Source organism: Onychomys torridus, chromosome 5 (genome assembly GCF_903995425.1).
Source record: "Onychomys torridus chromosome 5, mOncTor1.1, whole genome shotgun sequence".
NCBI classification, from domain to species: Eukaryota; Metazoa; Chordata; class Mammalia; order Rodentia; family Cricetidae; genus Onychomys; species Onychomys torridus.
In genome coordinates, this window is record NC_050447.1 from 2,327,491 (window position 1) to 2,338,983 (window position 11,493).

At 55.3% G+C, this 11,493-nt stretch overlaps 1 protein-coding gene across 1 annotated transcript; it reads left to right on the forward strand.

Moving 5' to 3' along the window:
- The first annotated feature begins 1,252 nt into the window (after positions 1-1,252).
- On the forward strand, positions 1,253-10,960 carry Rasd2 (RASD family member 2). Its single transcript, XM_036188485.1, has 3 exons — positions 1,253-1,712; positions 6,692-6,971; positions 9,912-10,960. The coding sequence occupies exons 2-3, from the start codon at positions 6,701-6,703 to the stop codon at positions 10,439-10,441; spliced, it is 801 nt and encodes a 266-aa protein (XP_036044378.1). The 5' UTR covers positions 1,253-1,712; positions 6,692-6,700; the 3' UTR covers positions 10,442-10,960.
- Positions 10,961-11,493: the final 533 nt, after the last annotated feature.

An 11,493-nucleotide genomic window follows, 5' to 3' on the forward strand; every position in this document is an offset into this window, starting at 1 on the left:
CCTAGGAACTACCATCTCTTTCAGGCCTCACCTGCCTCCTTGGAGTTCAGAAGCCGTGCTTTGGTTTCCAGCTTGTTTTATACGAACCTTCTATTTATGGCCTGGGACACGGGCTTCCCATGTAAGGCAATGACATTAATGAGAAATGTGTTGGGGGTAGCGGGTCTTGGAGTAAAGAAAACATTAAGAAGTATGTGGTCTGTGGAAACAAGAACGCTTGGTGTCTGGCCTGGATCAAAGCGCTCCCTAGCATTGCATGCCCTGGCTCTGTCCCAGATAGGCAGGGCCAGTGTCCCACGACACCAGAGGCCAGGAGAGATCCCCCTGGACAGTGTCCTCTGAGCTGCATCCATTGGGCAAGGTGAGTCAGGGCCCCTTGTCGCTGCACGTGTGCCACCCATGTGCTTCGCAGGCCAAGAGCCCGCAAAGGAAGCGGCGGCCTGGCTTGGGCTCCCAGCGAACCTAGGTGGGCATCTGAGGGTGTATAGGGGTGGTTCACAGAGGGCAAGGCTGGGGGGGGGGGGTCAGGGGCGGGTTCCTCGGCCTGGTCTGGCGTGCGGACGAGTGTGTGCGCAGTGTCAGCCTCTTAGGCCCGTGCCGTGAGGCCTTCCGGTCACGGCGCACGCAGCCGAAACCTCGGGACATCTCCCCGCAGCCCCAGCCCCACGCGCCGGGCCACGCGTAGCCCTGGATTGCTGCGGCCCTTAGACTAGGCGGAGTGGAGGCGGGACCTGGCCTCGGGACCATCCGCTGATTGGCCACTTGTGGCGGGGGCGGGGTGGAGGAGGCCAGACCCCAGCGCTGGGCAGGTGGGCTCAGGAAGCACCGAGCGAGAGGGCCCAAGGCTGGCGCGGGAGGTACCATCGGGAGCCAGAGCTTGCGCCACTAAGGGAGGACCTGGAGACCTCGCCCCGACACGAACAGCCCGGTTCGCCTGCGGGAGAGGGCGAGGGAGGAGCCAGCCCTAAGAAACTTCTCCTCCCTCGGGGAGAGGAGGTGCACTGTCGAACCGTGCGGGCTTCGGGAGAACTTGGAGCTGCTGAGCCTTGGGGCGGCGTTCAAAGCCCCCTCCTACACGAGCGCTGAGCCGAGCTAGCGGAGCCTGGCTAGGAGCAAGCAGCGATCCTTTCCACGAGGGTCGAGCTGCAGGACCGCCAGCAGCTCGGAAGGCCACTGCCGGGCGCGCAGCTTCTCTACCCTGCCTACGGCCACCCACTTGAGGGCTGGAGAAGGAGGCAACGTAAGGGATCAGGCGGGTTCTCAGGCTGGTCGTCACCTCCGAGGTCTCCGGGGTCCGTTCCTTCATTCCCGGAGTCGTCCTCTTCTCACCCTCTCTCCCCCCAGAGCGGAGCTCTAGGCGGGGACACCCCCGCATTGGAAGTCCCCAAACCTCCGTGCACCTGGCTCAACCGGAGTCCCCAGTGTCGGGGCAGGGCAGGGCCGCCGGCGGCGAGCCGGAGCCAGCCCAGCGCCCTGGCCCCGCCGAGCCCTCGGAGCCCACCCATGGGGCTCCGGCTCCGCTTGCCTCCTCGCCCGGCCGTGCTCAGCCCAGCTCCGAGCGCTGCGCGCAGGAGGATCCGTACTCAGTGACCCTGGAACCTCCGCAGACGCCGGGAGACGCGAGGGCGGGAGTGGCAGGCGGTTCCCCGCACCTCCAAAAGCTTTCAGGCAGCCCCCCAAGCCGTGCTCGGGGCCCGGCCCGCTGTTCCCAGGTAAGGAAGACACCCCAGGGGAACAGAGGAGCTAGTTAGGTGGGAAACCGGCTGGGCAGAGGAACGCAAGCTGGGTGACGCTGGCTTTTCATGACGAGGGAAACTTAAACGGAACCTACTACGTGTCCCGATACCTTACCTGCGTAGAGAGTTAAGCTCACAAGAGGCCTAGCCTACATCAGGTGGTTTCTAGCCTCTTGCATAGCCCATGGAACAGGGTTTATTGAGCTCTTGTGTGCTCCATTTGTTTCTGGGAGCTTTCGTTTAGATCAAGAGCCAGTCCGCTTTAAAAGAAGGCAACAGAGGCACTCACTCACCTTCCCTAGACTTAACCTCCTTTGCAGGACCACCCTGGAGGAAGAAAGATCAGGACTCACCTGCCTTGAGTCCCCTGAGCTTCGGAGCGTTTCCTTGCAAGATACCCTTGCCATAAGGGCTTCCTGTAGTCAGCTCGCTAGTGTGTGTGTGCCTCTGACAGGCCTCAATCTCCTGCCCATCCCTGCAACCAGTCCCATGAGAATGAGGAAGGGATTTTCTGGGAGCTAGGACAGGGTCTGGAGCCATGGCCTGCTTTGGAGCCTCTAATTCAGGTTCCCCCTAAGCCCCAGAGGGACAAGATGGGGTCCCCACAAGTCCTCCTCTGGGCTGGGAGCAGCCAGGTGGCCCACAGCTACTCAGAGAGACTGCCCCAAAGAAAAGAGCCCTGTGTTGATTGGAAAGGTTTCTGGGTACCTGACCAGGCTGGGTTTGTTTCTACCTGATGTTTAAGAGGGGGTGAGCTGAGTGAGCAGACCAATTCACTCAGAGTTGCTGGGATGGCACAAAGCAGAACTAGTTAGCTAGAAGCAGATTCCCCCTGCTCTCTGCCCTCCTGAGCTTCCCAGGATGGGAAGGGTGGCTTTATAAAGCCCCTGGGATTCACTAGAGTGTGGGGGAAGAGCCAGGACTACAGTGTGTGTCCCTAGAGGCTGTGATTGTGCAGCCAGATGGTGTGGTGAACCTGGTCTGGGGGCATGTGCATTGCGGTGGTGTGGTGAACCTGGTCTGGGGCATGTGCAGTGGGCTGGTGTGGTGAACCTGGCTCTGGGGTGCACCTAGGGAACGCATTCAGACTCATTCAGTTGTCCTTACCCATCTGACCTGCCCAGCTTCTGTCAAGCCCTGGGGCAGACCCAGAGAAAGTGAATGGCCCACAGTTGCACTGCCTACGAGCTGGCTGGCAGGGTATGCAGAGAGTCCTGGGCAGAGTGCCCATCCCAGCTGCCTAGAGGGAGAGAGGAAAAGGGACTGTAACAGGAGTCACAGGGTCATTCCCTGCCCAGTGCCACCAAGGGCTTTACTGAGTCAGAACTGTTTGGAGAAGACTCCAGTTTAGGCTGCTAGAGGGGTGGGGTGGCTTTTGTAGAGGTGAGAGGTCAGGTTTTACAGCCGAGGAGCCTGCTTGTAACCCCAGCCAGGCATCTGCTGTGCTGATTCAACCTTTCTGAGAACCAGAGTCCCTATCTGTCCTCTGGAAGGCTCCTCATTGGAACAAGGTAGCCCCTGCATGACAGATGCCTGCTGGTGGTGGGTGCTGTCCCTGAGGGACAGCTCTACTCCCAGCACCCTGCTTACATTCAGGCCCCTGTCCTTACATAGTTTCCCACTTCTCTAGGCCACCAGGATGGAATGCTGGGAAGGAGGGCCTACTCTGTGCTGCCTGTCCTGCACTTTTGGGGCCACCTCCCATCATACATGTGCTTTTCTGCCCAGGTCACTGGGGGCTGTGGCAGCTGCCCACTGGTGAAATTCTAATCCTAAGGCCCTTATGTCCCCCCCTTGAATGCATACCTAATTCAGACTCTGAGTCTATGCTTTGGGGCTGCAGCACTGTGCACACAGAAGGTGCTCAATAAATGACCCCTGAATGAGAAAAATTGCAGATGCCTCTACCATCAGGCTCACCCACCCTCTCACTCCCCTCCCTGTAACCTCACTCTGGGGTTGGGATCTGTCCATTCCCACTGTGGGGTTAGCCAGGCTGGAAACAGAGCAAGCTGGGCAGGCAGCAGGGGAGACTCTGTCCTCAGGGCCTTAGGGCCTCCCTCAGCGCCTCCTGTAGGGTGGAGTCAGAGGCCCTGTCACCTGGCTTCCAGGTATCTGGGTGTCTCACATAGCCCCACGTGGCTCAGGCCATGTGAAAAGCCTAGGTCTGTTACAGATAGCCTTGGGTCCTTCTGTCTCCACCCCTCTCTGATCCTCTGTCTCTAATTTCTAAAGCCCTGCACTGCCCTCTCCCTTGACCTTCCTCTTTCAGACTCTCCTGGCTCTCACTTCCTTCATGCCTCCTCTCTCACCCCTTCCTTTCTGACCCCCTGCTTCCAATCATTGTGTATTGTGAGGTCTGGACTAGAAGATGGGGCAAAGAGGCCGTGGAGGCAGACTGCATCTCTGGTGACTGCTGGCTCAGCCTTCCCCTCCCATCTAGAGAGGGGGCTCCATCAACAGCCCTCCTCCCTGCAGAAGGACTGGGGTGGGTGCCTCTGGGGAGCAAAGCCACACTTGGGGACCTTCAGCAGGACTGGGGGGGTGGGATCCTTATCAGCACAGCCAGGGGACAGGCAGGTAGACTGGGTGAAGGGAGGAGTGAGAGGGTGGGTGAGCCTGATGGTAGAGGCATCTGCAATTTTTCTCATTCAGGGGTCATTTATTGAGCACCTTCTGTGTGCACAGTGCTGCAGCCCCAAAGCATAGACTCAGAGTCTGAATTAGGTATGCATTCAAGGGGGGGACATAAGGGCCTTAGGATTAGAATTTCACCAGTGGGCAGCTGCCACAGCCCCCAGTGACCTGGGCAGAAAAGCACATGTATGATGGGAGGTAGCCCGGGGCAGGCCCCCCTTCCCAGCAGCTTGGCTTCTCTGTGCCTCAGTGTCCTCATCATCTACCTTCTCAATCACTGAGAATTGGAGCAGGTGTGTGCCTGACACTCACAGCACTGTGACATATATCAACTGCAGAGCAAATGTCATTGGTATTATTCTATATTTAGCCTACACTTGGCATGTGCCTTGGCTTGGCCCAGAGTCATGGTTCCAAGGCTAGGTAGGCATTAGTCCACATTGTGCTGAGCTGGCCCATTGTGTGTCCGTCTGCCATTCATTCTTGGAGGTCATGTTGCAGACTGTGAGCTGGAAGAATTTACACCATGGAAATTGACGAATGGTACCAAACAAGGTTTTTTGTTTGTTTGTTGTTTTTAATTTTGTTTTAGGAGACAGAGTTTCTTCCTGTAGCCCTAGCTGTCTTGGACCTAGCTCTGTAGACCAGGGTGGCCTGGAACTCACAGAGATCCACCTCCAAGCAGGGCTTTTAGGAAAGTGGAGGACCTCAGGCAGGCAGGCAGGCAGGCAGGCATGAGCAGAGTGGGCGCATGCCTGGATACTTGCACCCAGGAGGATGTCACTTAGCCCTGGTGGCCATCTCAGACCATGGCCCCATGATAGTTTGATCATGATGAGGCTGTGGGCAGAGTTTCAGTGTGTGCCACGCCTTTGTGCAGCAGAGCTTGCTCTGAACAGATGCATTTCAAGAAGACGCCCCTTGTGTGGGGATTCAGCCCCTCTTTGCTTACTCAAGCTATTTTATGCAATGTCCAGCCTACACAACCTGTGGTGGCTAGCCAGGAGCACAGAGTTTCTCTGCAGGCCTGTGTTGATGTGCAGTTCTGGGGTCAGCAAGCTGACCTTTGTGTGTGTGAGGTGAGGGGGGGGACCAAAGCCTTTAGAGAGGTGGCATTTGGGATGGACTCTGCAACTAGAGGAGAAGAGTGTTCTGGGGAGAAGTTGATGGTAGCAAAGGTGTAGAGGTATAGCTCAGTCTGACCTGGGCCTAGGGGACCCTTGGGTGCTGAGCCAACAGAAGAAGAGGTGCTGAGGACAGCCCCTTGGTAACCCTATTGGAGCAGAAGTATGGGTACGTCTACCGAGATCACAAGCCTGAGTCTTTTTTAAAAATCTTTTCCGTGAGGCTAAGAAGCTCCTATAGAAAGTTTTGGATTTTCCTCCAGAACTTCAGTCCCTGGAGTCATGAGGCTTGAGTCCCCTCCCCACCTCATTCAAGCTCAGGTTGCTCAGAGGCAAAAGTTACTGAAGCCAGTGGTGGGCCTTATGTGAGAAGGAGCCCACATTGATGCAAATCTTGGGTCCAGGGTGTATCCAGGGAGGTGACTAGGGGATTGGAAGGAAAGTGGCCTGCACTTTCCTCCTTGTTAGAGATGCAGAGCCATCGGAACCCTTTGTTTAAGAAACGTAGGCTGTTGATACAATGGGGAGGGGCTAGGCTCTCCTTCAACTTGGTGTGCCAGACTTTGTTAACTACCATGGAAGGCCTTACCCACTCTGAGGAGTGGATGGGGGTAGAGTGGGAGGGAGGTGAGGAGGCAGGAGAAGGGGAGGGAGGGGGAACTGGGGTTGGTATGTAAAATGAAAACAATTTTAATAAATAAATATAAAAAAAGAAAAAAATTAATTAAAAAAAAAAGAAAGAAAAGAAAGAAACGCAGGCTGTCCTGGCTGAGCCAGACACTAGACGCTGGATCCAGGCAGTTGTGGCATAAGTAGTGGGAGCTGTAAGAGAAGGCTGCCCCCTAGTGGTAATTGCTGCTTTGGGGCTTTCAGCTGTGCGGAGCCCTGTGCCACAGTTGTGTGGAGAGGGTGAGGCTCAGAGGGGGAGCTTCCTACCCAGTGAGCAGCAAAGCTGTGCCCTGTGGCTGGTCCTGTGCTCAAACAAGTGAGGATGGATAAGTGAGCAAGTTGAGAAGAGGAGTAAAACGACCAGAGGTTGTGGACGAATGAACGAACTAGGGAGTGGCTCCAACCCTGAGGTCCCTCAGGAACCCTGGCCAATGGCTTCTATTTTACACTAGAGAGCAGAGACTTAGGGGCCACAGAGGGGAGGCCAAGAGCCCCCTGACACCCGCCTCCTCGCTTCTGCCGCAGCCCCGAGCCATGATGAAGACCTTGTCCAGTGGGAACTGCATGCTCAGTGTGCCTGCCAAGAACTCCTACCGAATGGTGGTACTGGGCGCCTCGCGCGTGGGCAAGAGCTCCATCGTTTCCCGGTTTCTCAATGGCCGCTTCGAGGACCAGTACACGCCCACCATCGAGGATTTTCATCGAAAGGTGTACAACATTCACGGGGACATGTACCAACTGGACATCCTGGACACCTCTGGCAACCACCCATTCCCTGCCATGCGCAGGCTGTCCATCCTCACAGGTAAGGCAATTGAGGGGGCAGGACAGCTGGTCTGCACTTCTGTTTAGGGAAGTTGCTTCTTGCCAGACAAGTGGTGGTGAGGTCCACAACACGATCTGCCTATGGCAGCCCTGCCACTTCAGATCAAGACCCTTAGTGATTGGCACTCTTTAACAGCCATGGGCCTGGCCCTTGCTTAGAGCTTGGTGTGTGTTTACCCTTTACAACTAGCCCATGGGACAAGTGTTTGCTGTCATTTTACAAGGGGGAAACTAAGGCAGAGAGGTTAAGTGCCTTTGCCCAGGTGGAAGTGCAGCTCATGATTGCTGTTGAGGGACCTACCCTGTGGCCTGTCTGCCCTGCTGGGAGCAGCATCTGGAGAAGGGCAGGATCGAGGGCCACCAGGGGCTTTCTGGGCTGTCGTGGTTGTTCTTGACACCAGTCTTCAGCTGATCCATGTCTCGAGTGTGACCACTGTGGACTATAGTCATGCCTAAAGCTGCATCCCTGGACAGAGACAGGAGCAGGGAGCACCAGGAAAACAACCCTCAAGGATTGGGGCAATAACTCAGGAAAGTTGCTGGTTAAGAACAAGGACCAGCATTTGATCCCCAGCGCCCTCACCAAAGCTGGGTATGGTGGTGAGCACCTGCTATTCCAGCACTGGGGAGGCAGAGACCGCGGGATCCATGGGCCTTGATGGCCAGTCAGCCTAGCCTGATCAGCAATCCTAGATCAGTGAAAGACTCAAAAAATAAGGTGGATGGTGCCACAGGAAGAACACACAATGCTCGTCAACACATGTGCACACAGACACAAATACAAAAATGACAATTTATAAAACATTCCCACTGAGAGCTCCACATACTGCCCCTCTTTCTTCCCCTTGGGCTATTTTAGATCCCTTGCTAGGCTGCCTTCTGGCCATGGAACTCCCTCTTCAGGTAACCTTTTCTGTCTCAGACTGCTCATGGGGCCCCTTCCATCCCAGATTTTGAGAGGGAGCATCTTGCTTAAGGAACCCAAGGTGGGCCTGCCTCTGTAGCATAGTGGTATCATTGTCAGGGTCTTTGTGACCTTGTTCCACATGTGGCTTTGAAAACAGGAGGGTGTAGGGCAGCTCCCTGCAAAAGGTGAGTGTCATGTGGGAGAGCTCTTTCTATGTGGGAGGGGATTGGATGCCTCCCCTGGTAGAAATGTGCATACGTCAATGTTAATTTTCAATTATACAAGAGGTACAAAGGCAAACTTTCCATCAGATAGTGCTTATCAGGCACACATCCACCATCCCTGCCTCTGACTTACAGGTGGCCACGTAAACCCTTGCCAGCACCAGTGCACTTATTCTGCGTCCTCTGAAGGCAAGTGCTTTTGTCTATTTCCTGTGTACTGCATTCCAAGCACGTCTGTCTGTTGCTTTGCTTGTTCACCAGCCCAGGCAAGGCCTTATTTTCTAGCCTGGTTCTGGGTACAAGACATGCTCAGGGCTGCCCATTCCCACCAGCTTTTCCTGCAGCTGCTGGCCTGTTGGCTGGGCTGGGCTCCAAGGCCCAGCATTTGCAGTCTCAAATTTGGACACTTGGAGGCTTCGAGCCCTCAGGGGCAAGGGTTAGCCTAATAGGTCAGAATGAGGCTTGGCAGCAGGAGCCAGAGCAGTTGGCAGTCGAGGCCCATGCCATTCTTCATCCCAGCCCCTTGCTCACCTCACTAGAGACCGGCTAAGGGGCAGGTGGGTGGGCTAGAATAGGGTGCTGTGCTTCTGAGCCCTACACACTAGCTCATGCTGGGTGTGTGTTGTCACTGTAGGAGACCAAAATGTGCTTGTAGAGGCCAGAGAGGAGGCAACAGTCACAAGCTGTGATGCTCTGCTGGACCCAATGGCTGGCCCACTATTTGCAAATCAGGGACCTTAGACCCACATCAGGGCTGAAAGCTGAGGAGAAAGATAAAGATGGAAAGATCTTGGAGGATGAAATTGTTACTCTGTGGCGATTGACTTTGAACTGCAGCTGGAGACTGCTTCACTTACCTGTGACCCTTCCAGGGTGTGCCCTAATCACTGTCAGACTTAAGGCCCCATTAGTGTGTTGCAGTGGAGGTAGGGTGAGCCACGGTCTCTTACTTATTGAATGGTTCACCCTAGACTCAGAGAGTCTATGTCCTATGTGCCAGGCATAGTCCAGGTGAGTGACAAATCAGGTCACAGATTTGGCCCAGCCACATTTGAGTTGTGTGACCTTGGGCAGGTTGTTTGCCTTTTCTGAGCCTTAGCTGGCTCACCATAACAGAAAAATAATAAAATCTTCCCCATGGAGGTATTATGGAGTGCCAAGGAAACAGCAGGTGTGCACAATGCTCTGCTCCCAGCAGGTGCCTGTTCTCATGAGTATTATTGATGCCTGGCATGGCTGAGTGTGTGCCACCCTGCATACATTAGCTCTAATCACCCTCCTGCAAGGCAGCTTCATTCACAGATGTGGGAGGGAAATCAAGGAGCTCTGAGATTAAACGGACCTTTCAAGGTCACACAGTTGCTAAGTTGAGGTAAGATGCAAATCCAGACCCCCTCTCACCAACATCCTCTGCCACACAGAGACACCAGTGCTTGCTGAATTCCTACTGTGGGGCAAGGTACTGGAGCCAGCTCCTGGTGTGGCTGAGTAAGTCATACCTCCACGTGCACAGGAGTTCTCCGAGAGTTACTGTGTAACCCCACAGGGATGGCGGGGCCCTTCATATCCTTTCAGGAAACAGGAGGAGGACTGACCATATCTTAGTCCAGCTAGGTGTGCTGCACTTTACCTACAAGCCCCTCTGAGCCTTGACTCTCTCCTCAGGCAGATGCCCTGAAGAGCCTCCCAGTCAGGGTTTGCAGGGTTCCCAAGTGGCAGCTGATGGGACCCATGGTGAGGGGTACCAGGGCAGCCTGTCCATTGATCGCCTGCCTCGTTCCCTCCACAGGAGATGTCTTCATCCTGGTGTTCAGCCTGGATAGCCGGGAGTCCTTCGATGAGGTCAAGCGCCTCCAGAAGCAGATCCTGGAGGTCAAGTCCTGCCTGAAGAATAAGACCAAGGAGGCAGCAGAGCTGCCCATGGTGATCTGTGGGAACAAGAATGACCACAGTGAGCTATGCCGCCAGGTTACTGCCATGGAGGCCGAGCTGCTGGTGTCTGGGGATGAAAACTGTGCCTACTTCGAGGTGTCGGCCAAGAAGAACACAAATGTGAATGAGATGTTCTATGTGCTGTTCAGCATGGCCAAGCTGCCCCACGAGATGAGCCCTGCACTGCACCATAAGATCTCGGTGCAGTATGGTGATGCCTTCCATCCCCGGCCCTTCTGCATGCGCCGCACCAAAGTCGCAGGTGCCTATGGCATGGTCTCACCCTTTGCCCGCCGCCCCAGTGTCAATAGTGACCTGAAGTACATCAAGGCCAAGGTCCTACGGGAGGGCCAGGCCCGAGAGAGGGACAAATGCAGCATCCAGTGAGCGGCAGGGACATCCGGGAGGGGACTTGGGCAGTGCCTTAAGGGAGGTGGCTGAGGATTCCCACTGCCCACATCCCACGGGGGCCCTAGGCATGTAAGCTGTGTTCACTCTCCTGATTCCTAGCCACCTCCTGTGAGTCCTTATGTCTGTGGCTCCTTTGTGGTAGGACAGAGATATGTTTGGGGACATGTCGGCACTCAAGCTGAGACAAGCTTTCAGTATCCTAGAGTAGGAGGACTACTAGTTGCTGAAGGACTGAGTCCTGTGTCAACACAAGATGCTCAGTACAAGTCACAGGATGAGAACATCCTAGCCAGATGTCAGCCAGATTCCCTGGTGGCGTCTGCTCCCTCTGCCTGGGCTCTATGCTTCTTGAGAAACTACCCTCCTGGGAATTCGACTCCTGCCCTCTGGCCCAGCTGTGTACACCCACCCCTCCAGTTTAGCCGTTGGCCACCCTGATATTGAGCCATTTTGTGTGTGTGTGTGTGTGTGTGTGTGTGTGTGTGTGTGTGTGTGTGTGTGAGAGAGAGAGAGAGAGAGAGAGAGAGAGAGAGAGAGCGAGAGCGAGAGAGCGAGCGAGCTTAGACTCCTCCATAGGACATTGCTCTTTGTTTTGAAGTTGTTTCTTGTTTGCAGTAGACATGAAGTCCTTGTATGGTAAGAGCCCAGTGACCTGCCTCTGGCTGGGCTCCCTAGTTCACACCCATTGCTTTAGTTGGGGTCCCCTTCCTCCATGCTCCCAGGTAGGCTGTGCAGCTGGATCCTGCCCTGTGTTCTGCAGCTTACAAAAGAGCCACAGTGGTATGGTCACAGAGGTAAGGGTGTCTCTTCTGCTCTCAGGAGAGGATGACTGGGCCTTGGGGACAGTGCCTCTCTAACCCCTCCACATGCCTAGCTAGATCAGGACAGCTCTGCCTGGATCCAGCCTGCTTCTGGTGTGGTTCCTCAAGCATCTCTTGAGCACCCACTGGATACTGGGTGACGAGTCTGTGTGTCCCTAGCTCTGGCCTCTACCCACTTGTGGTGCCCCTTCTGTACACATGGCTGTT

Bases quoted from the DNA above. Each gene is read 5' to 3' on its own strand.
- Rasd2 (XM_036188485.1), top strand. From the start codon at position 6,701: ATGATGAAGACCTTGTCCAGTGGGAACTGCATGCTCAGTGTGCCTGCC. The intron at 6,972-9,911 runs GTAAGGCAATTG...TTCCCTCCACAG, and splicing joins CAGGCTGTCCATCCTCACAG to GAGATGTCTTCATCCTGGTG.